Raw genomic sequence first — 22,343 nt, forward strand, 5'->3', positions numbered from 1 at the left:
AGAAAAGTTCTACAAAAAAAAAAAAAGATGGAAGGAAGGCTCATTGAACTGTGGCAGGACCATCTGTGCCTGTTCGACTTGTCTTGCCCAGACTTCCACAACCGTCTCGAAAAAGAGAAGAGCTGGAGAGAAATTGCTACGATCCTACAACAACCAGGTGAGCTAACAAGCTAGCTAGCGAAACTCGCTAACAACCAGGTGAGCTAACAAGCTAGCTAGCGAAACTCGCTAAACACTAGTCTATAGCTTCACGTGAGCACTAGGCTATTTGAGCCTGCAGCCCCGCAGGGTTGGAGAAATGGTATCACTATTACATGTGTCAGACATGTCCACCTCTACATCTAGATCTATGACAACAACAGTTGACATGTCAGCTATCCACCCCAGCTTGCCTGAAAATAAAGTCCAGCTGTAACAGCTAACAACAATATTATTAAACAATCAATATAGAGAGGGAGGAAAATGGATGGAGTGGGAGGGAGGGAGGGGGGAGAGAGGGAGTGAGAGGGGAAGAGGGAGGGAGGGGGAGGGAGAGAGATGGAGGAGGGAGAGACAGAGGTAGGGAGGGAGGGCAAGGGAGCATGTGCATTAAAAGAAATGTCTGTGCCCCAATTGTCCATTCTTCTGTTTGAAATGAGCACTTGGCTGATGATGGAACATAATTATGTTCATAACGCTCATGCATGCAAATACAATGACAATACCTCTTGTAATGTTTTTCTTTTCTTTTCAGTTGAGGAGGTGAAGACCAGGGCCACATCTTTGAGGACCCAATATACACGTCTGCTGAAACCACAGGCAAGTGGGAGTGGGACCAAGAATCCAACACCCAGGCAGTCTTGGCTTTTGAGGATCATGGACTTCCTCAAAAAACATGTTGTCCACCGCCCAAGTGAGACCACCGTAAGTAACATAGGCCTATACCTCTGTGTTCTGCATGAGGTGACTGTGTGGACATGTGAAACAAGCGTTCTGTGGTTCAAGGGATATCTCTTGTTTTTGCTGAGATGTCACACAAAGTGATGCATTTCAAAGAACATCACTTGGTATAAAACACAATAGCAAGAGCTCTCATGAACCACAAAACACTTATTTCACATGTCTGCACGGTCACCTTGTGAATGTAGCATTTGATGGCATATTACACTTTTTTCTCTCCCTCCTCTATTCTAGCTTGGTGGGTCAATCCGAGACATGCTGGATGAAGAGGAACATGATGTCCAGTGTGACATGTCGGAGACTTCATCAAGATCTGTGGCATCAGTTGACACGTCAGCCATCATGCCTGAATCACGACCTGGTACCCCTTTTGATTCAGATGGTGAGGAAAGTCATCAGCCTCCCGCCTCATCCACTGCCAGCTTGCCTGTAAAGATGCCCTCAAAGAAACGCTGCAAAGAGAAACACACAGAGCGTGACATCGAGCTCCAGAAGCTTGCTACCTTAAAGGAGATGTCGGCAAGAGTCCTGGCTATCGGTGCCAAGCAGTGCGATGATCCAGAGGCTTCATTTGGAAATCTGGTTGCAATTGAACTTAGGCAAATAAATCCCATCAATCAAAACAAGGGTCAAAAGAAACATCATGAACCTGCTGTATGATGCCCAGGACTCTGAAATGTCTCCAGTCCTGTGTAATTTGAACTACAGCCCATAAAATCAGTTAATTGTTTATGCACAAGTTCTGCATAAGTTCAATCCTTATTTGCTTATTTGCCAGTGATATACAGACCTCTGGGAAGATTTCATAGCCACATGTGTTGTGAAATATTTGTTTAGTGTGTTCTTTGCTTGTTTGAACACATATTGTTTATGTTTTTGTACAAATATGTTTGAGTTTCTGTGTATTCGTATGTATTTGAATATATTTTGAATACTTTTTGAGTGTATTCAGTATTAAGCAGCACCGTCTTACATGATCAAGGTATTCTATACAACCCCGAATACACTGGCATAGTGGCATTGACAATTAGTAAGTAAGTAAGTAAAGCTTTATTTATATAGCACCTTTCATACAAGAAATGCAGCTCAAAGTGCTTTACAACAGGGATAAGAACATAAAGTGAATATAAAAACATATACAAGCATAGAATGAATATAAAAGCAGGGGAAAACAGTCAAAAGAAAAGGTAAAGATTTACAGACTACTATCTATATCAGGGGTGCTCACACTTTTTGGAACCAAGATCTACTTTTCAAGTAGCCAGTCTGCCAAGATCTACCAGTCTAGTTTCAACATCGCAAACGTACATGCACGTACTACAAACACACACACACACACACAGTTCCCAGCCTGCATAGTAAACTCACAATACACTTTCCCTCTCTCTGTCACACAGCCACAGGAGAAGACCATCACAAACCCTCCCTCTTTGCTATTCTCGCTCACACACATTCACACACACACATTTGCCAGTCTGCATAGGGAGCCATAGCACAAACCCTCCCTCTCTCTCCCCCTCACTCTCACTCTCTTACACACACACACACACACACACACTCACTTTCTCTCACTCACACACTGACAGCCAGTCTGCAGTACCATAGCCAACTACTGATCCAACAAACAGAAAAGTAAACCAGATACAAAACAGGTAATTTCCTAGTTTGAAAGGAGGAAATAAATGCATTTCTCTACCTTAGTGGGAGACCTGGCACTGGGAGGAGGCAGCTAGTTTCTAGTAGTCAGGGCTGTAGGAGCTGGTTGCAAGGTGTAGGCAGGCTGCAAGGTGTCATCAGCCACTGTGGATCTGTCATCGAAAAGGCAATCTGCAGCCTCGAGAAACGCTTTTTTCACAATTTCGCCGTCTTTGAATGACTTCTTGTGTTTAACAAGAACGTGACTGACGCGATAAGAAGCTATCGTTACAGCTGTACGTTTTCGCTCTTTTGCCACATTTCCCTTCTAACAGCCATCGTAGATCTGCAGATCAGACAGACGCACTTCCAATATCACATGTGTAAAAGTCCTCCTCCCATTCTGGATGGAAGTTATACGTTATTGGTTTCTTACTTGGTCCAGCTTCCCCACTCATTTGTATACCCTTTCTTTAGTAGTAAATAGTAGAAATTGGAAGGCTAACTAATTAATTAGTCTCGCCGGTATTTTGTATTTTGTAGTTGGCGCTGTTGACTGTGCATGCGTGGTGAACCGTGTGTTAGGTGAAAAGATCAGATCGCAGACTGGCTTACCTGTACGTCAATCAAGTGGCAAAAGCCATAGTGAGGATGGATGATAGGCGAACTTTTTTTGGGGGGGGGGTTCAATGCCATGCGATCTACCCATACTACCTTTGCGATCGACCGGTCGCGATCGACGTATTGGGCACCCCTGATCTATATCAATAGACTTCTTATATACTTTATTGATAGACTTCTTATAGATTTTATTGACAGACTACTATAGACTTTATCAATAGACTTCTTATAGACTTTATTGATAGACTTCTTATAGATTTTATTGATAGACTTCTTATAGACTTTATCAATAGACTTCTTATAGACTTTATTGATAGACTTCTTATAGATTTTATTGACAGACTACTATAGACTTTATCAATAGACTTCTTATAGACTTTATTGATAGACTTCTTATAGACTTTATCAATAGACTTCTTATAGACTTTATCAATAGACTTCTTATAGACTTTATTGATAGACTTCTTATAGATTTTATTGATAGACTTATATACTTTATCAATAGACTTCTTATATATTTTATTGATAGACTTCTTATAGATTTTATTGATAGACTTCTTATAGATTTTATTGATAGACTTCTTATATATTTTATTGATAGACTTCTTCTTATATACTTTATTGATATACTTCTTATAGATTTTATTGATAGACTTCTTATAGATTTTATTGATAGACTTATAGATTTTATTGATAGACTTCTTATAGATTGTATTGATAGACTTCTTATAGACTTTATCAATAGACTTCTTATAGACTTTATTGATAGACTTCTTATATATTTTATTGATAGACTTATAGATTTTATTTATAGACTTCTTATATATTTTATTGATAGACTTCTTATAGATTTTATTGATAGACTTCTTATATACTTTATCAATAGACTTCTTATAGACTTTATTGATAGACTTCTTATATATTTTATTGATAGACTTCTTATAGATTTTATTGATAGACTTCTTATAGATTTTATTGATAGACTTCTTATATACTTTGTTGATAGACTTCTTATAGATTTTATTGATAGACTTCTTATAGATTTTATTGATAGACTTCTTATAGCCTTTATCAATAGACTTCTTATTGATTTTATTGATATACTTCTTATATACTTTATTGATAGACTTCTTATAGATTTTATTGATAGACTTCTTATAGACTTTATCAATAGACTTCTTATAGATTTTATTGATAGACTTCTTATAGATTTTATTGATATACTTCTTATATACTTTATTGATAGACTTCTTATATATTTTATTGATAGACTTCTTATAGACTTTATCAATAGACTTCTTATAGACTTTATCAATATACTTCTTATAGATTTTATTGATAGACTTCTTATAGATTTTATTGATAGACTTCTTATATACTTTATTGATAGACTTCTTATAGATTTTATTGATAGACTTCTTATAGACTTTATCAATAGACTTTATCAATAGACTTCTTATAGATTTTATTGATAGACTTCTTGTAGATTTTATTGATAGACTTCTTATAGACTTTATCAATAGACTTCTTATAGACTTTATTAGACGGGTTATCATCATCATCATCACCATCATCATTTTCATTTCCTCACCTCCAGGCTGAACCTGCCCCCCCTCCCCAGCCCGGGACAGGCCCGGGGTGGTGTTGAGTCCTGTACGGGGAGGGGCTGCTTCACTTCCCGTCATTCGAATGGATACCGACCGTCCTCAGATCCTCCGAGGGGCTCGGACTCGAATTAGTGCGATTGATCATTGATGCCATAACGGAACAGGTAAGATCATATACAATAGACAAAGTTAACGGAACGAAGCGGATCATGGTACAATAACTTTTAACACTTTAAACATGAACTTTCTGTATGAGTTGTTGGAGGGGATGGTAAACTACTGACGTCTGGCAGATGTTCTGTTCGGAACAAAGCAGCCAGTGAAAAGTGTTTCCCTCGGCAATGGGAATGAATATTTATTTTCACCTATACAAGATTGTAACTTTTTCTTATTGTTGTTACCGAGACCAAAGCATTAGATATGGAGATGTTTTTTGTTTTGGGAAGTTTAGGTGAATGTTTGTTAAACAAAAGTCTCTCTCTCTCTCTCTCTCTCTCTCTCTCTCTCTCTCTCTCTCTCTCTCTCTCTCTCTCTCTCTCTCTCTCTCTCTCTCTCTCTCTCTCTCTCTCTCTCTCTCTCTCTCTCTCTCTCTCTCTCTCTCTCCCCCCCCCTCTCTCTCTCTGTCTGTCTGTCTGTCTGTCTGTCTGTCTCTCTCTGTCTCTCTCTCTCTCTCTCTCTCTCTCTCTCTCTCTCTCTCTCTCTCTCTCTCTCTCTCTCTCTCTCTCTCTCTCTCTCTCTCTCTCTCTCTCCAGGGTTAGGGCTATTTTTAGAACCCACTAAATGGCATGAATTCTCGGGGTTCTTAAACTGTAAAAACATTTGAGACCTAGAAAATTAAATGTGCATAGTCTATATACTCATTTATTTCCTTTCTTCCTACCATTTCCTCAAATGTCTTTATTTTCTGATGTCCTTTTCTGTGTTATTTAATTTTTAAGTTCTTCATATTATTAGGCCAGGCTACATTTCACTTTCGAGGAAATGCTGCTTATTCTTTGACCATGCAGGCAAAATAGTGAATTCGTTTTTAGGGCCATGCTATAGGCTATACGGTATATCAATTATGCGGTGTGACGTGACAAGGTCTGTCCTTCTGACAGCATCTGATCACTGTGTTGCGGTGGTTAGGGTTAGGGTTGTGAAGGGGTTAGGGTTGTGAAGGGGTTAGGGTTAGGGTTGTGAAGGAGTTAGGGTTAGGGTTAGGGTTGTGAAGGGGTTATGGTTAGGGTTGTGAAGGGGTTAGGGTTAGGGTTGTGAAGGGGTTAGGGTTAGGGTTGTGAAGGGGTTAGGGTTAGGGTTGTGAAGGGGTTAGGGTTAGGATTGTGAAGGGGTTAGGGTTAGGGTTGTGAAGGGGTTAGGGTTAGGGTTGTGAAAGGATTAGGATTGTGAAGGGGTTATGGTTGTGAAGGGGTTAGGGTTAGGGTTGTGAAGGGGTTAGGGTTAGGGTTGTGAAGGGGTTAGGGTTAGGGTTAGGGTTGTGAAGGGGTTAGGGTTAGGGTTGTGAAGGGGTTAGGGTTAGGGTGTGAAGGGGTTAGGGTTAGGGTTGTGAAGGGGTTAGGGTTAGGGTTGTGAAGGGGTTAGGGTTAGGGTTGTGAAGGGGTTAGGGTTAGGGTTGTGAAGGGGGGTTAGGGTTGTGAAGGGGTTAGGGTTAGGGTTGTGAAGGGGTTAGGGTTAGGATTGTGAAGGGGTTAGGGTTAGGATTGTGAAGGGGTTAGGGTTAGGGTTGTGAAGGGGTTAGGGTTAGGATTGTGAAGGGGTTAGGGTTAGGATTGTGAAGGGGTTAGGGTTAGGGTTGTGAAGGGGTTAGGGTTAGGGTTGTGAAGGGGTTAGGGTTAGGGTTGTGAAGGGGTTAGGGTTGTGAAGGGGTTAGGGTTAGGGTTGTGAAGGGGTTAGGGTTAGGATTGTGAAGGGGTTAGGGTTAGGATTGTGAAGGGGTTAGGGTTAGGGTTGTGAAGGGGTTAGGGTTAGGATTGTGAAGGGGTTAGGGTTAGGATTGTGAAGGGGTTAGGGTTAGGGTTGTGAAGGGGTTAGGATTGTGAAGGGGTTAGGGTTAGGATTGTGAAGGGTTAGGGTTGTGAAGGGGTTAGGGTTAGGGTTGTGAAGGGTGAGGGTTAGGGTTAGGGTTGTGAAGGGGTTAGGGTTAGGGTTGTGAAGGGGTGAGGGTTAGGGTTGTGAAGGGGTTAGGGTTAGGGTTGTGAAGGGGTTAGGGTTGTGAAGGGGTTAGGGTTGTGAAGGGGTGAGGGTTAGGGTTGTGAAGGGGTTAGGGTTGTGAAGGGGTTAGGGTTAGGGTTGTGAAGGGGTTAGGGTTGTGAAGGGGTTAGGGTTAGGGTTGTGAAGGGGTTAGGGTTGTGAAGGGGTTAGGGTTGTGAAGGGGTTAGGGTTAGGGTTGTGAAGGGGTTAGGATTGTGAAGGGGTTAGGGTTAGGGTTGTGAAGGGGTTAGGGTTGTGAAGGGGTTAGGGTTAGGGTTGTGAAGGGGTTAGGGTTGTGAAGGGGTGAGGGTTAGGGTTGTGAAGGGGTTAGGGTTGTGAAGGGGTGAGGGTTAGGGTTGTGAAGGGGTGAGGGTTAGGGTTGTGAAGGGGTTAGGGTTGTGAAGGGGTGAGGGTTAGGGTTAGGGTTAGGGTTGTGAAGGGGTTAGGGTTAGGGTTGTGAAGGGGTTAGGGTTAGGGTTAGGGTTGTGAAGGGGTTAGGGTTGTGAAGGGGTTAGGGTTAGGGTTGTGAAGGGGTTAGGGTTGTGAAGGGGTTAGGGTTGTGAAGGGGTGAGGGTTAGGGTTGTGAAGGGGTTAGGGTTGTGAAGGGGTGAGGGTTAGGGTTGTGAAGGTTCATAACCCGGACAGACGGTCCAGTGAGAGTGTACAGTAAAACTGTTTCCTTTTTCCTTTATTGCTGTTTAAGAGTGGGAGGATGCATGCCTATGTTTATATTATGTTTATATATGGTTTGATGCCTCCTCGTTCTTTTCACGGAATTTATCTGCTCACGCCGCATTCCCCAGGGTTCTGTTCTTCTGTGTCTAAACTTAAACCTAGGGATAATTGAATGTCCTCAGCCTAGCATTATAGACCACAAATCATGAGTTCAGTTTTCAGGGAGAAAGTCAGTGCCAAAAGAGTCTAAGAGTCTATCTCTCTCTCTCTCTCTCTCTCTCTCTCTCTCTCTCTCTCTCTCTCTCTCTCTCTCTCTCTCTCTCTCTCTCTCTCTCTCTCTCTCTCTCTGGACACTAGACAGAATAGGGTATGTGTGACTCATGCTAAGCCAATGTCTGTGTTTGGAGTGAGAGGCTATACCTATCTTTTTTATGACCGGCTGTGTCTTCATTGTGTATCCACACACACACACACACACACACACACACACACACACACACACACACACACACACACACAGGCAGGCAGACAACACGGTAGTTGAGGTTCATGTAGAACACTTTCTATAGTCCAGTGCACAGGCCAGCTTTACAAGGCCCTGAAACAGATCACACAAACCCACACACACACACGCACACACACATCCCCACGCACAAAGCATTGCCCAGCAATTAATTATCTACATCTGAGTGTTTCCACAGTTTTGCTCCATCAATTGTTTTCATCAATTATTCATGTCCAGCAGAGAGATTGGGTTACCAGTTGTAGCGTAGATGATAAGTAACAACCACAGGAGACATAGAAGATTTTAAAAGACACCCACGTATAGGGTATGTCCTTAGAGGACTGATAGCAGACTTCTTGCTGGACTTTAATGTGTGTGTGTGTGTGTGTGTGTGTGTGTGTTTGGCAGGTAACCATGGCAACGAGGGGGCACTCCTCTTGCTCTTCGATGAGTAACCACACAAAGGAGAGAGTGACCATGGCCAAAGTCACCCTGGAAAATTTCTACAGCAACTTGATTTCCCAGCATGAGGAGAGAGAGATGAGGTGGGCAATGATGTGCATAACATAGTTTCACCCACATACACATGACATGACACGCACGCTTAAAAGCCAAGACAGCATTACCCTAGCGTTGCAAAATTCAATCAGCCTGTCAAACCAAACCCCAAAAAAATGAATTCACAAACAAGAGGAAGTGAGAATAGGGGTGTTACACATCAATGGCATCAGCTTGACCTCTATGTCTCCGTGAAATGGAATAGTTGTACAGAAAGCTGTAACTTTTTATTGGCTAAATTACTTTTTCATTGCTCGGTTTTGGGTTACTTAACCTCACCTGCACAAACCTTGTGTTTTACCATTATGTTGTACTAGTATGTTATTTTCTGTGTACAAACAAATAAACAAACTAAAAACAGAATAATGTTTTAGACACCTTTTAACTCTGGTTATCATGAAGAGGTCCTTCAATCTTCATATCCAGATATACCGGGAAAGCCTCAACCAGAAACTCAGACACAGATTAGGTTTGAACACTGCCCTTAAAAGTCAGCTCTGTCAAAATACCAATAGTGTGCAATCTATCACTTTTACAGTTCTGGGAACATCTACTGTTCCTTCTTTGTGTATGTGCTCAAACATTCTCTAATTCTCTGTGTATTCAGAGGAGCTGTGTTTACTCTGGGGAGATTGTTGTAATATTCCAGGCACTGCAGGCTGCAGTTGTACCTAATTTTTATGACTTATAAATAACTGTTGGGGGAGGCAGAAAAAGGAAGTTATGCCCAAAAAGCAAACACCCAGTCAGAGCTCAACCAAGCGTGCCAAAAGAGGAAGTCCACACAAATAATATTGTTCATGTTGTCTCAGACCTGCTAAGGACACTCTGAGTTACTGTATCCCTGACTGATTTGGCAACAGCATACAGAACACCCACGTACTATATTAATGTAAATGATTTTGGTTTTTATGCGTATGTGCGTGTGTGTATTGTGTGTGTGTATTGTGTGTGTGTGTGTGTGTGTGTGTGTGTGTGTGTATTGTGTGTGTATTGTGTGTGTGTGTGTGTGTGTGTGTGTGTGTGTGATATTGTATGTCTGACTGCTTTGGCTATACACCCACCTACTGTATCTATGTAAATGCTTGTGTGTTTGTGTGTTTGTGTTCAGTGTGAGTGTGCGTGTGTGCGTCCGTATGTGTCCGGGATATTGAGTGGGTCATATATAGAGTAGGTTGTCCCTATTAAGCATTGATACAGCGTCAGATTAGTTTTGATCCATCAGGAATCAGCGGTTGAGATCCTGTGAAAGAAATATTTCATTTACGAATGCTGTTTTTGGTCCCGCCCGATACTCAGTTTGTATATAAACATGTTACTGGCCAGGGGTGTTCTAGAGGAGGGGCCAGGGGTGCTCTAGAGGAGTTTACTGTTTTACATACTGTTTTTCGCCTTTCTGTATCTGGTGGCTGTGTGTGTTTCGCACATACACTAAAAGTCCATTTCGGGGGGGTTTACATCATTATTAGAGAGGTGGTTCTTGTTTGGAACATCAAACAGAATTTTGCCGCAGTGGCCAGAGGTGGCAGTTTTCTCACAATCCTACCGCCCTGCTCCTTTAATGGGTTGGGCTAGACTCTGTAATAGGATGCTAGACCTGAGGTTACAGGATCTTATCTATTCAGTATGGAGATGCAAACAATCAGATGGCTTCCTGAATGGTCTGATATTTGACCCCAAGGTTTGACTCATGACCTCTGACCTTTTTACTTGTTGCCACTTGCCAGGCAACTGAAGCTGGAGAGGGTCATGGATGAAGAGGGACTGCCTGATGAGGAGGTGGGTGTAGCTTTGAACTATGGACTAAACACACACACACACGCACACACACACACACACACACACTCTCTCTCTCTCTCTGTCAGACACTCACAGTCTCACACACTCTGTCTTGCAGAAGCGTATGCGGCGCTCTCAGCACGCACGTAAGGAGACAGAGTTCCTTAGGCTGAAGAGGACCAGGCTGGGATTGGACGACTTTGAGTCCCTGAAGGTGATTGGCCGAGGAGCTTTTGGAGAGGTGAGCATGAAGCGTTAACAGACAGAACAGTAGAGAATAATGCTTTAGTGTTATGTTTCAACTGCTATATTCCAGCATTTCTACTCCAGTTCACCCTTGACCCTTGACCCCTGCCCTCTGACCTCTAGGTCCGTCTGGTACAGAAGAAGGACACGGGCCACGTCTACGCCATGAAGATCCTCCGCAAGGCCGACATGCTGGAGAAAGAGCAGGTGTGTCTGTGTGTGCAGACCTCCCTCTCTCTCTCTCTCTCTCTCTCTCTCTCTCTCTCTCTGTCTCTCTGTCTCTCTCTCTCTCTCTCTGTCACTATCTCTCTCTCTGTCTCTGTCTTTTTTATTTGTTCGGCACAGGCCCTATCAAAGGCCGTAGACATACCTGACATTCCTGTTGGTCCTCGTTTCATGTTACAACTGATACTGGAGAACATCATGTTTGTTTTCAACAGAACAGGACAATGGATGTTTCACTTTGTTTACATCTGTCATCCGGTTCCCAGCTAGCTATTTCTGAATAAATTCTCCTTTTCATGCCACTCACACGCACACGTACACACAGTAACTAACTACTATAGCATTCTAACAGTGTCCCACATCGACCATCCAACATGGCTGCTTAGCTCATGAGCGGAAAGTTCTCTATTACTTTCTATGGGGTTCTAGCAGCTTCTATGTAGTATTTCACTAGCCTTCCAGGTGTGTGTTATAAGAGCACAGAGGGACATCCTTGGTGCTACTTAACAATCTATGGGTGGTTGATGCTGTATGTTGTGTCTACGTGTGTATTTCTATGTCTAGGTGGGGCATATACGAGCAGAGAGGGACATCCTGGTCCAGGCAGACAGCCTGTGGGTTGTAAAGATGTTCTACAGTTTCCAGGACAAGATGAACCTCTATTTACTCATGGAGTTTCTGCCTGGAGGTGAGTGTGTGGGTGTGTGTTTGCTTGTGTGTGTGTGTGTGTGTGTGTGTGTGAGGGTTATGTTTCTATGTGTGTGTTTCTGTGGCCATGGACATACAGTATTATGTACTTATTATTATTATGTGTGTGTGTGTGTGTGTGTGTGTGTGTGTGTGTGTGTGTGTGTGTGTGTGCTTGTGTGTGTGTGTGTGTGTGTGTTTTTGTGTGTGAGTGGGCTTGTGTGTGTGTGTGTGTGTGTGTGTGAGTGTGTGTGTGTGAGTGTGCTTGTGTGTGTACACTCATAGAAATGTACTGTATGTAGGTTAGCTTTGTGTGTGACCTGCTTGTTTTTGTCCTACCTGTTGCATCCCTCTGTTGCGCCCCCTGCAGGTGACATGATGACCCTGCTGATGAAGAAGGACACCCTATCGGAGGAGGAGAGCCAGTTCTACGTGGCTGAGACGGTCCTGGCCATAGACTCCATCCACCAGATGGGCTTCATACACAGAGATATCAAACCTGACAACGTGCTGCTGGACTCTAAGGTGACACACACACACACACACACACACATATTGTAAATAGACTGGCTTATATAGAGCCTTATTCCAAAGCGCTTTACAACGGCCTCTCATTCACCCATTCACACACACATTCACATACACATTCACACACCAATGGCGGCAAGCTACCATGCAAGGCGCCGGCCCACTCATTGGGAGCAATTTGGGGTTCAGTGTCTTGCCCAAGGACACCTCGACATGTGGCCAGCCAGGGTTCGAACCACCGACCTGCCGACCTTGCGATCATGTACATAGTACGCACATGTACATACACACAGACACGCCCACACATGCATGCGCACACACATAGTATGCACATACACACATACACACACATGTGCACACATGCACACTCAATCCACACATGGGTGAATGGTAACTCTACACAGGGTCTGGCTGTGTTGATAGGAAGTGCTGTTTCATAAACAGTGTTGTGTCATACAGACATGTAATACTCCTCTCCTCATACCATGCCAAGTCACTTCCTTTTAATCTGCTCTTCAGCTAACCTCTCCCCCCTCTCTGTGTGTGTGTGTGTGTGTGTGTGTGTGTGTGTGTGTGTGTGTGTGTGTGTGTGTGTGTGTGTGTGTGTGTGTGTGTGTGTGTGGGGGGGCTACAGATGTCAACTTTTAGTTTTCATATTTGGCAGCCTGGGCCATGTTCATAAGTCTGTTGTTAGAGGCCTTCAAATGGCTGGTCTACCCAAGAGAAGGGCCAAACAGTTAGCAAAATATTGCTCAGTATCCGCTGTTATTGGTAGCCGCTCAATATGGAGAAGGCGGTGCTTCCTGTACCCATAAGCTGGATACTGTCTGTTTTACAGTATTGATACTGTATCTGTCAACCCACTGGTATCATCTGGTGTGAATAACATCCTGTGTGTGGCAGAACTGGTTGTTGGCTCAGCATTACTGTAACAGATTGTTTCCATGATATCAAAATGCGCTGTTAGTATTTATGTCCTTTAGAATTGTACATGTATGTGGACATAAATAAAGCATTTAAAATGTGTGATCTGTTTCAGGGCCATGTAAAGCTGTCAGACTTCGGTCTGTGCACGGGGCTGAAGAAAGCCCACCGTACAGAGTTCTACCGGAACCTGAACCACAGCGTCTCCTTCAGTGAGTAGAACCAGAATCACAGATAATATGATTCATTTTCACAGTTATTAGTGTCTAACCAGTAAAACAAAGCGCAAAGACCAGTTAACCAGATGTCCTGTCACAACCCAGCCCAGGACACACCTGGATCTTACTAGATTGCAGATTATCACCTGATGAAGTTGTTCTATACCAATGTAATAACATTGCTGAGTAATAGATGACTAACAATAATAGTATTAATGGTATGACATACCAACAATATGGTATTATGTGTACCAACCATGAATAGTACCATACATGAATATGTGCTTTAGAACTGCATTGTCATGGTGTTTTTAAACATGAATGATGAAATTCGCTTTCCATTTTTCCCTCCCCAGACTCTCGAGACATGAACTCCAAGAGGAAAGCAGAGACATGGAAGAGGAACAGACGCCAGCTGGTGAGTTTTACCCTCCCCTCCTTTCATTCTCATTCCTCTCACTCACTCGTTCATATTTCGTTGACCTTCTGTAGCAGTGTGTCAAATGGTGGTCCTTTAATGCTAAACGTATTCAGAGTTGACTGAATGACGGTGCAAGTGAACTGGTGGAGACAGAGTGTCTGTCTCTTCTCGCTCTGGGCAAGACTTGCCCTTGTAGATCTAGGTCAGCACAGCAGCTTCAAATTCTTTGGTGTTCACATCACTGAGGACTTAATATGGTCCCATCACACTGGCACCGTTATCAAGACTGCGTGCTGTTCTTCCTCAGAAATTTTCCTATAGAAATTTGGCATGGCCTCTCAGATCCTCACCAACTTCCACCGACGCACCATTGAGAGTATCCTGTCTGGCTGTATCAGCGCCTGGTGTGGTAGCTGCACCACCCTCGCCTGCAAGGCTCTCCAGAGGCCTAGCCTACATGTAATCTTCCCCTATGATCATCTGAAAAGTAGCGTATAGCTGCTAGCCTAATCAGTGTAACTTGCTTAGTTGGCACATGAGCTGCACTGGTAAACATGTTGTGGTGACGTGTTTTTTGTCGTGGCTCCCTATCAAGTGAACTTCTGTTTACAAATCTTGCTGCGGAAATGTACTTACAAAATACTAAACTGTCCTGAGAGATGACTCCCAGACGCTCTGCACAAATTAGGATTAGGAACTTTTGAGCCAAAGATTCTGTAATAGGCTACACTAGATTTAGCTGAAATGACGCCACTCTGGATAGCACTATTTTATTTGTATATTTTAGGCAAAAGGAAATCACCCCTAAATGTGGTTAGTCAAAAGAGAGACTCATGTCCATATACACATATTTTAGGTATCACTATTGGTTGGGCTACGTGGTTTGATAAGAGAGCAGTTTAAAGTGATATGCACATGACAATGTACAGGAACATAGAATCCTTTCTGTATTCATTTCTTCATGGTGATTCTCAGTGAAAAGTGAAATTCTCAGTGAAAAGAAGTGATAGTAGGTCAGATGATGAAAACGACATAAAAAATAGGACTGGAAAAAAGTTGTTGTGCTTCTCCACAGGACTAAGCTAAGCATGCCAAAGGAGGTCCTTATAAGGTCTTTATTGGGGCCAGCACTGTTCTCAGAAACAGGTTACAGGGTGGTTTTTACTATAAAAAATCTAAACAGAAGTCCTCTAAATGTCCTGCTCGAGGTGCCTTGAGTCTTGTAAAAGTGCATAGAAATGCAGGAAACAAGCTTAAGAATGCCTCCAAGCCCCACGCCAGAAGTGTCCCCCTCCCACATTTAAAATCAAACCTACACCTATGAAAATGTTGATTATATATATATATATATATATATATATATATATATATATACTTACCAGTCAAAAGTGTGGACACACTTTCCCACTGTATATATATATATATATATATATATATATATATATATATATATTCAATAGATAGATGTTAGATGCCACTGTATCTGTTTGTGTGTGCGTGTTGGTGATCCGAAGGTCCAATCTCCTCCATGTACCCCTTCATAAATAATGATTTATGATCGTCCCTTACTGCTCCTTCTATCCTATCCTTCTATCCTTACTTCTGTGTTATCGCTGCGCAGTAGAGAGGAAGCTTGAGCATTTCATTGTCCAGTTTACTTCCGGTATCCTGTGCATGTGACTAATAAACTTTGACTTGTCTTGATCTTATCTTTTCCACAGCCTAACCATTACAGGCAGAAATGTATTAACATTCCCTCTAAAGCCAACTGTATTGCATCTGTGTACAAGACAAGTGTGTTATATAAATAAAGTTTGATTTCATTTGATTAACAGACCTTAGATCAGTGTAATGGGTCAACTTCATCCATCTTCCTCTCCTCTCTTCTCTCCTCTCACAGGCCTTCTCCACGGTGGGGACCCCAGATTACATCGCCCCCGAAGTGTTCATGCAGACCGGATACAACAAGCTCTGTGATTGGTGGAGCCTGGGGGTCATTATGTATGAGATGCTGATTGGTAAGTGGGATATTTGTTGCTTGGAAACACATCATTTGCCCTTTATGGCAGTTTTAGTTGCTGTAAATGATTTGGACATCTGTAAAAATATATACGAAATATAGAAATATATCTGGAAAAAGTACATTTCACATTAAGTATTAAGTATATAAAATATTGTATAAAATATTGGCAAGAGGAAGCATTTGGTCTTCTTTTAGCTCAATACTCCAACAATCTGGATTTTAATGTAGAGATTCTCAAGAGTTAATTCAATATTGCTGTTTTTTCAGATTCACCATTTAGAAATGACAACCCTTTTTATACATAGTCCCCCTGTTTCAGGGAATCAGTAGTACTGGGGTGGTGGTGGCCTGCTGTGTCTAGCTGCCACTGGAACGAGCTCACTTGTCTTCATTGATGATGTAACTGCTGATGGCAGCAGCAGAATGGGTTCTGAATTGTACAGAAACATCTTGTCTGCTGTAGCATGCTTCTACACTGCTCCTTATGGCCAATGCTTCCAATCTCATTGGACAGTGCTTGTCATACATGCATCATCATACATCAGGGGTAGTGGTGGTCTAGTGGATAGTGAGTTGGACTTGTGATCGGAAGGTTGTGAGTTCAAATCCCGCCTGAAACCACACCACTACTAGTGTGCCCTTGATTAAGGCACTTAGCCCTCAGTTACTCCAGGGGGAATGTCCCTGTAATTCGCAATTGTAAGTCGCTTTGGATTAAAAGCGTCTGCTAAATGGCTAAATTAATTAATTAATTACATCAAGACAATGACCCCAAACATACTGCCATAGCAATTAGGGAGTTTTTCTTTTTGGGGGGAGGAAATAAAATAAACATTGAGTTAAATAAAGATGAGAATCTCTATGTTGACTCCATAGTAGTAGCATTCCTGTTTCCAATACTTATGGGGGACACTGTCTTTGTTTAACCAACCCAAATGTCGTCTTTGTCTTTCCACAGGGTATCCTCCGTTCTGTTCGGAGACTCCGCAGGAGACCTACAAGAAGGTGATGAACTGGAAGGAGACGCTGGTCTTTCCCCCGGAGGTGCCGATCTCAGAGAGGGCCAAAGAACTAATTCTCAGGTTCGTCAACATTCTTGAAAACTCATTAAATGTCTAGTATTTGTTGTGTGCATGCAAGCTCTGATGGATTGTGTATCTCTGCTCTTGTGTGTGTGTGTGTGTGTGTGTGTGTGTGTGTGTGTGTGTGTGTGTGTGTGTGTGTGTGTGTGTGTGTGTGTGTGTGTGTGTGTGTGTGTGTGTGTTACTGTGCAGATTCTGCTGTGAGGCAGACCATCGGATCGGAGCCTCAAGTGTTGAGGAGATCAAGAGGAACCCGTTCTTTGAGGGAGTGGATTATGACCACATCAGGTACTGGGGCCCATTTGACACCACAACTTCACCCTTACATCATTGACAGACCCAGTGATATGATGCTACCACTCAGTTTTGTGTTTGCCGCCCCCCCACAGAGAGAGACCTGCGGCGATCCCCATCGAAATCAAAAGCATTGATGACACGTCAAACTTCGACGAGTTCCCAGATTCGGACATCCTTCAGCCTGAGAGAGCTGGTGAGAGAAACAACATTTCTGCAGAAACGTGTTTGCCTCAGTGCATTTTTTTTCGATTAAAAAGAAAATTCCGGTATTTGATTTTCAGAGAAAACATAAGCCAGCCCCACTGACTATAATGACTACTCCCTTTTTCCTTACCTACTTTCTCCCTCTCCCTCTCCCTCTCCCTCCCCACTTCCATCCCTCCTGTTCCTCTCTCCCCTCTCCCTCCCCACTTCCACCCCTCCTGTTCCTCTCTCCCCCTCCCCCCTCTCCCTCCCCACTTCCACCCCTCCTGTTCCTCCCCCCTCTCCCTCCCCACTTCCACCCCTCCTGTTCCTCTCTCCCCCTCCCCCCTCTCCCTCCCCACTTCCACCCCTCCTGTTCCTCTCTCCCCCTCCCCCCTCCCCCCCTCAGCTGCAGCAGCAGTAGCCACCAACCACCACACGGAGGCCGACTACAAGAACAAGGACTGGGTCTTCATCAACTACACATACAAGCGCTTCGAGGGCCTGACAGCCCGCGGCGCCATCCCCTCATACATGAAGGGAGGCAAGAGATAACCTCTGAGCTCTGTCTCTAGCCCCGTCCCCTTTTCTGTCACCAGTAGGGTCACGTTCAATACACCAAATGTTCAGGAAACGTAGAGCATTCCGCAACGTTTACGAACCAGCACTAAACCGTTCATCACAACCCCAAGTGAATACATGATTGTCGCCACTATAATGCCCTATGTGACATTATCTGTTGTCTAAGTTAAACTCCTGCCTCTTAATACTCCGACCAGCACTGATCTCTCTACGACACAGCCTTAAAATAGCCTTAAAATAGCCTTAAAAAGCCTTCCTCTGCCATTCCTGCAGTCTCTTTCTCCTCTCCTCAATGGACCATACATGGAACATATGGAAACAATTTGACTGTTCCCCCTAAAACTGGCAGACTCACAGCAGACTGTCTGTGTGATTCAGTCCCCCCTGTGATGTCATCAGACCGCAGCTTTAACCCATTAGACTGGGTAAGCCAACTCCTTGGGCGTTGGGCATGACTACCACAAAACAGTAATAGCTTTTTTTATGTTGCTATTTAGATACATTAAAACACATGTAGGCTACATCCAAATGCTAATAGTGCTTTTCAGGGAATAACCTTCTCATGCTGGTTGTGTGTGATTGTGGAGTTGTCAGGGTTCAGATATTGATTTTTATGCCTTACCCAAAAGGACTGTGGGAGCTGTAGTTTCAAGTTGATAGTGTGCAGGATGGAAAGCTCTCTGCTTTAGCTTTCCTGTCTTTATTGCTGGTGAATTATTTTATTTTTTACAACAGGTCAACTTTTTATAACTGGTTATATCATGCAGTTTCATGTCTTTAAACAGTATTTTTTTAAATCACAAAGGAAGCGCTGTCTTCGAAGCTGTGGATTTATATGCATTTCAAGTTGTTAAGTGTTTGATTTTAGAGCTTGTTTCACATGTATTTCTGTAAGACACCACTTTCTGCACTCATGTGTAATATGTATGTATATAATTCAACCAAACCACGGCCACACGTTACATTACACAGGCCGGCGTTCCAGAGAAACTATCATCGGTAGTTGACTATCCAAACACTCTGAGCTCATTTTGGCTGGATTTATGATGGACAAATGAATGACGTGGGATCAGAGGATCCAGGGGTACGTGTTGATTTCCTCTCATTCTGATTTTCACTCGAGTGCTTTAAAGGTGCAATCTGTAGTTCCTTGTCTGGTCACCTAGCAGGACAGCGAGGCAGTGCTTATTGGTGTAAATGGAAGTTAACTATGAGAGTGTGTGGGTATGTTTGTGTGTGTATTTAAGCATGGATTGTTTGTGTATTCTGCCCTGTGACCACAGGTTGACAAAGAAGCTACAGATTGCACCTTTAAGTTCTCTCTAATGCTGGATAACTATACCCTTTGCGGCTGCTTTATACTATAGACTCTGACTTAACGTCATGCTGTTTCAAAAGGTACACATGCCAGATAGGCGGTACAATTCTTTCTGTTAAGTTGTCTGATGTTCTTTTTTTTATTTTATAAAATATATTTTGTATAACTTGGCCAAACCAAGCTGTTCCTCTGAAGGAAGAATGTAAATATGCCTCTGCAAATAACTACATACTGTATGTATAAACGATCACTTCCCTGTGGTGGAGGAGACTGGTGTGGGTGTGTGTTTGAGTGGGTGTGTGTTTTGTTTTATAGAGTGTCTCTGTATGCAGTATACATGATTTTGAATGTTGTGGTTTTCTCAGCAAAGAGAACAGCTTTAAAACGCTAGAAATCCGACCATTCAATAAAACTTTGATATGATCAAATGTTGCATTGATTTGTTTGTTACACCTTCATATACATACTTAAGATGTTAATATACATGTTACACCTTCATATACATACTTAAGATGTTAATATACATGTTACACCTTCATATACATACTTAAGATGTTAAATCCAGTTCCTGACTCTGTGGTTACTTAAGGTCCCATGGCACTAGTGTTCCTGCCAAATCCTCAACCTGGACCCTGGGTTCACCTGATCCTCCAACTACCAGTTCGTGAGCTTAGAATGATAAGGTTCTATCTCTGTTTAGAATGATAAGGTTCTATCTCTGTTTAGAATGATAAGGTTCTATCTCTGTTTAGAATGATAAGGTTCTATCTCCGTTTAGAATGATATGGTTCTATCTCTGTTTAGAATGATAAGGTTCTATCTCCGTTTAGAATGATATGGTTCTATCTCTGTTTAGAATGATAAGGTTCTATCTCTGTTTAGAATGATAAGGTTCTATCTCTGTTTAGAATGATAAGGTTCTATCTCCGTTTAGAATGATAAGGTTCTATCTCTGTTTAGAATGATAAGGTTCTATCTCTGTTTAGAATGATAAGGTTCTATCTCTGTTTAGAATGATAAGGTTCTATCTCCGTTTAGAATGATAAGGTTCTATCTCTGTTTAGAATGATAAGGTTCTATCTCTGTGTAGAATGATAAGGTTCTATCTCCGTTTAGAATGATATGGTTCTATCTCTGTTTAGAATGATAAGGTTCTATCTCCGTTTAGAATGATAAGGTTCTATCTCCGTTTAGAATGATAAGGTTCTATCTCCGTTTAGAATGATAAGGTTCTATCTCTGTTTAGAATGATAAGGTTCTATCTCCGTTTAGAATGATATGGTTCTATCTCTTGTTGTGTCCTGCCCTTTAAGACGGAATCACGTGTTAGACTAGGGAGGAAGTTGAAGTGTATGCTGGGTAGTTGGCTGCCATACTCATTCATGCTGAGAAGTTATGTTGAGTAGTTTGCTGCTATACTGATGCTGTAAAGAATAAACCTGCGTTTGATGGACCACGTTCTCTATCTACTATTATTACTTACAAGTCCAGTCCGGACATCACAATTGGCGACGAGTAATCGGAGTTACTAGTTTTTACAATGGCTGTAAACGTGCCGTTTCCCTGTTTTTTCCTGCCTGCGCCTGGTGAGCCCACCATTCCATTCAAGACATGGCGGAAAATTTTTGAGAACTATTTGCTGGTCATCAATGCTAGCGGTAATGCTTGGCCTGCTGCACGGCGTAGAGCCGTCTTACTACACTGCCTGGGCACCGAGGGACAGCGTCTCTTCTACTCGCTCCCGAACACAGGTGCAGACTACGATACTGCAATGACTGCGTTGGAGGAGTACTTTGTGCCCAAGACAAACACTGTTGCTGAACGCCATGCTTTCCGTAAGAGAGTACAGATGCAGAATGAAACGGTCCTTCAGTATGTGATTGCACTACGTGAACTTGCAGCTACGTGCGACTATGGCGATCGTGCGGATGAGGCGATCCGTGATCAGCTAGTTGAACATCTACACAACCCGCGGATCCGTGAAAGACTTTTGATGGACAATAAACTTACACTGGAAAGGGCCATGACAACTGCTACACAGATTGAGGCTGCTACGGAGCAAGCTAAGGCCTTCTGTGAGCCGCGGGCTGCATCTGTGCAGGCGGTGCAGCACACTCCACAACGAAAAGGGGGACAGTGGGGTAAGCGTACAAAGCCTGGGGAGGCTTCACAGCGGAAAACATGTTACCGCTGTGGATCAGATGGACATTTAGCTAATGCAACTAACTGCCCAGCTGCATCAGTTACATGCAGACAATGCAACAGAGTGGGTCACTTTGCCAAGGTGTGTCGCAGTACACAGACACACACCAAGGAGGTACGTGAGGTTGATCTCCCTGAATTTACAGTGTTATATACTGAACATTCTGCACGTAATAGTGATAAGATCACATGCACTGTGGAGATTATTTCAGAACACTCACAGTCCAGTAAAGTGGAATTGCTGGTTGACACTGGTTCATCTGTCTCTATACTGCCACAGAGCATCTACGCACAGTACTTTAAAAACATTCCACTTACTGAACCGACTGCCAGGCTGGTGTCTTACTCTAAAACCAGCATTCCAGTGCTGGGGTGCATGTCTGCTGATGTTTCTCTCCATGGCCGCACTGCTCCAGGTACCTTCTTCATTGTGGAGAGGGGGACCTCACTGATGGGGAGGGACCTAATGACTGTGTTAGGTGTGCATATTGCAAACAACAAAGTGGTGCCTCCTAATGACTCTGCATCTCTGCCTACTCCTGTGCTCCAGTGCACTACTGCATCTGCTCCCGCTGCTGTAGGGTGTGCAGAAAACTTTGTGCACCGCGTGAAGGTCGATTCCTCTGTCACACCGATACGCCAAAAGCTGCGCCGGCTACCGCTGTCTGTCAGAGACGCAGTTTCTGATGAACTGAAGCGCTTACTCGCTGCTGGAGTGATCGAACCTGTCGACGCCTCTGCTTGGGTGTCCCCCATTGTCGTCATACAAAAGAAGACTGGAAAAATAAGGATGTGTGTCGACCTGCGTGAGCCCAATAAGGCGGTCATTATTGACGCCTTTCCACTGCCTCATATGGATGAGCTCCTTTCCAGCCTGAAAGGCTCCACCATCTTCTCA

The 22,343-nt window shown here is 43.1% G+C and overlaps 1 protein-coding gene across 2 annotated transcripts; it reads left to right on the top strand.

Moving 5' to 3' along the window:
- Positions 1-8,586: 8,586 nt before the first annotated feature.
- Positions 8,587-17,898, top strand: stk38b (serine/threonine kinase 38b; the record flags this gene model as incomplete). 2 transcript variants are annotated; one of them, XM_080548240.1, is made up of 13 exons in its annotated part: positions 8,587-8,717; positions 10,458-10,509; positions 10,628-10,750; positions 10,879-10,962; positions 11,545-11,668; positions 12,038-12,192; positions 13,235-13,331; positions 13,694-13,755; positions 15,659-15,776; positions 16,740-16,863; positions 17,056-17,151; positions 17,253-17,353; positions 17,762-17,898. In XM_080548240.1, 13 exons carry the CDS (start codon positions 8,587-8,589, stop codon positions 17,896-17,898), a joined length of 1,404 nt encoding a protein of 467 aa, XP_080404366.1. The 2 variants fall into 2 exon arrangements, with proteins under 2 accessions (XP_080404366.1, XP_080404367.1); XM_080548241.1 differs by having other exon boundaries at positions 17,768-17,898.
- Between the last annotated feature and the right edge of the window lie 4,445 nt (positions 17,899-22,343).

The sequence above is a fragment of the Nansenia antarctica genome (assembly GCF_963989245.1).
Source record: "Nansenia antarctica genome assembly, chromosome: 18".
In the NCBI taxonomy this organism is placed as follows: Eukaryota; Metazoa; Chordata; class Actinopteri; order Argentiniformes; family Microstomatidae; genus Nansenia; species Nansenia antarctica.